This window comes from Nestor notabilis, unplaced genomic scaffold (assembly GCF_000696875.1).
Source record: "Nestor notabilis isolate BGI_N333 unplaced genomic scaffold, ASM69687v1 scaffold17221, whole genome shotgun sequence".
In the NCBI taxonomy this organism is placed as follows: Eukaryota; Metazoa; Chordata; class Aves; order Psittaciformes; family Psittacidae; genus Nestor; species Nestor notabilis.
The window spans coordinates 1,144-1,538 of NW_009914391.1; the positions used below are offsets into that span (position 1 = coordinate 1,144).

General features: G+C 67.1%; 1 protein-coding gene across 1 annotated transcript in view; it reads left to right on the plus strand.

Annotated features, from left to right (window-relative positions):
• Nucleotides 1–395, plus strand: part of PTPRN (protein tyrosine phosphatase, receptor type, N) — a gene marked incomplete at its 5' end in the record, with an annotated part of 9,231 nt that overhangs the window by 673 nt on the left and 8,163 nt on the right. The window contains one exon of the mRNA XM_010023642.1: nucleotides 163–361. Coding sequence (XP_010021944.1) covers nucleotides 163–361 — 199 coding nt within the window. The remainder of the gene's footprint in view (nucleotides 1–162; nucleotides 362–395) is intronic.

Genomic DNA, 395 nt, shown 5'->3' on the forward strand with positions numbered 1-395 from the left:
CCCCCTCCCTGGAGCCGGCAGCCAGGGACAGGTAGGGCAGTGCCAGCTGCTGGCCTACAAGCAGACCACAGCAGGACAGTGAGGGCATTGCCCTCCAAATAGGGTTTGGGGCAGACCTGCCCCATACCCAGGTGAGTCACCCCAGTGCTGCTTGCATCCAAGGTTCCTGCCCCTCCGCAGCTCCCCCCAGCGAGCCGCGCTCCCCATGGACCCCAGCCTGCCCGCAGCTCAGCATCTGGGGCAGTCCTCACCGTTGCTGCCCTCCCCCCTGCTGCAGCGGTACCTGGAGCACCTCCTGCTGCCCTCCCTGCCCCAGCTGGGATACGAGGAGGCTCTGCTCAACCCCTACTCCTACCACAAGGTAAGCTGGGGGCAAGCCCCCTTCTCGGGGGTGG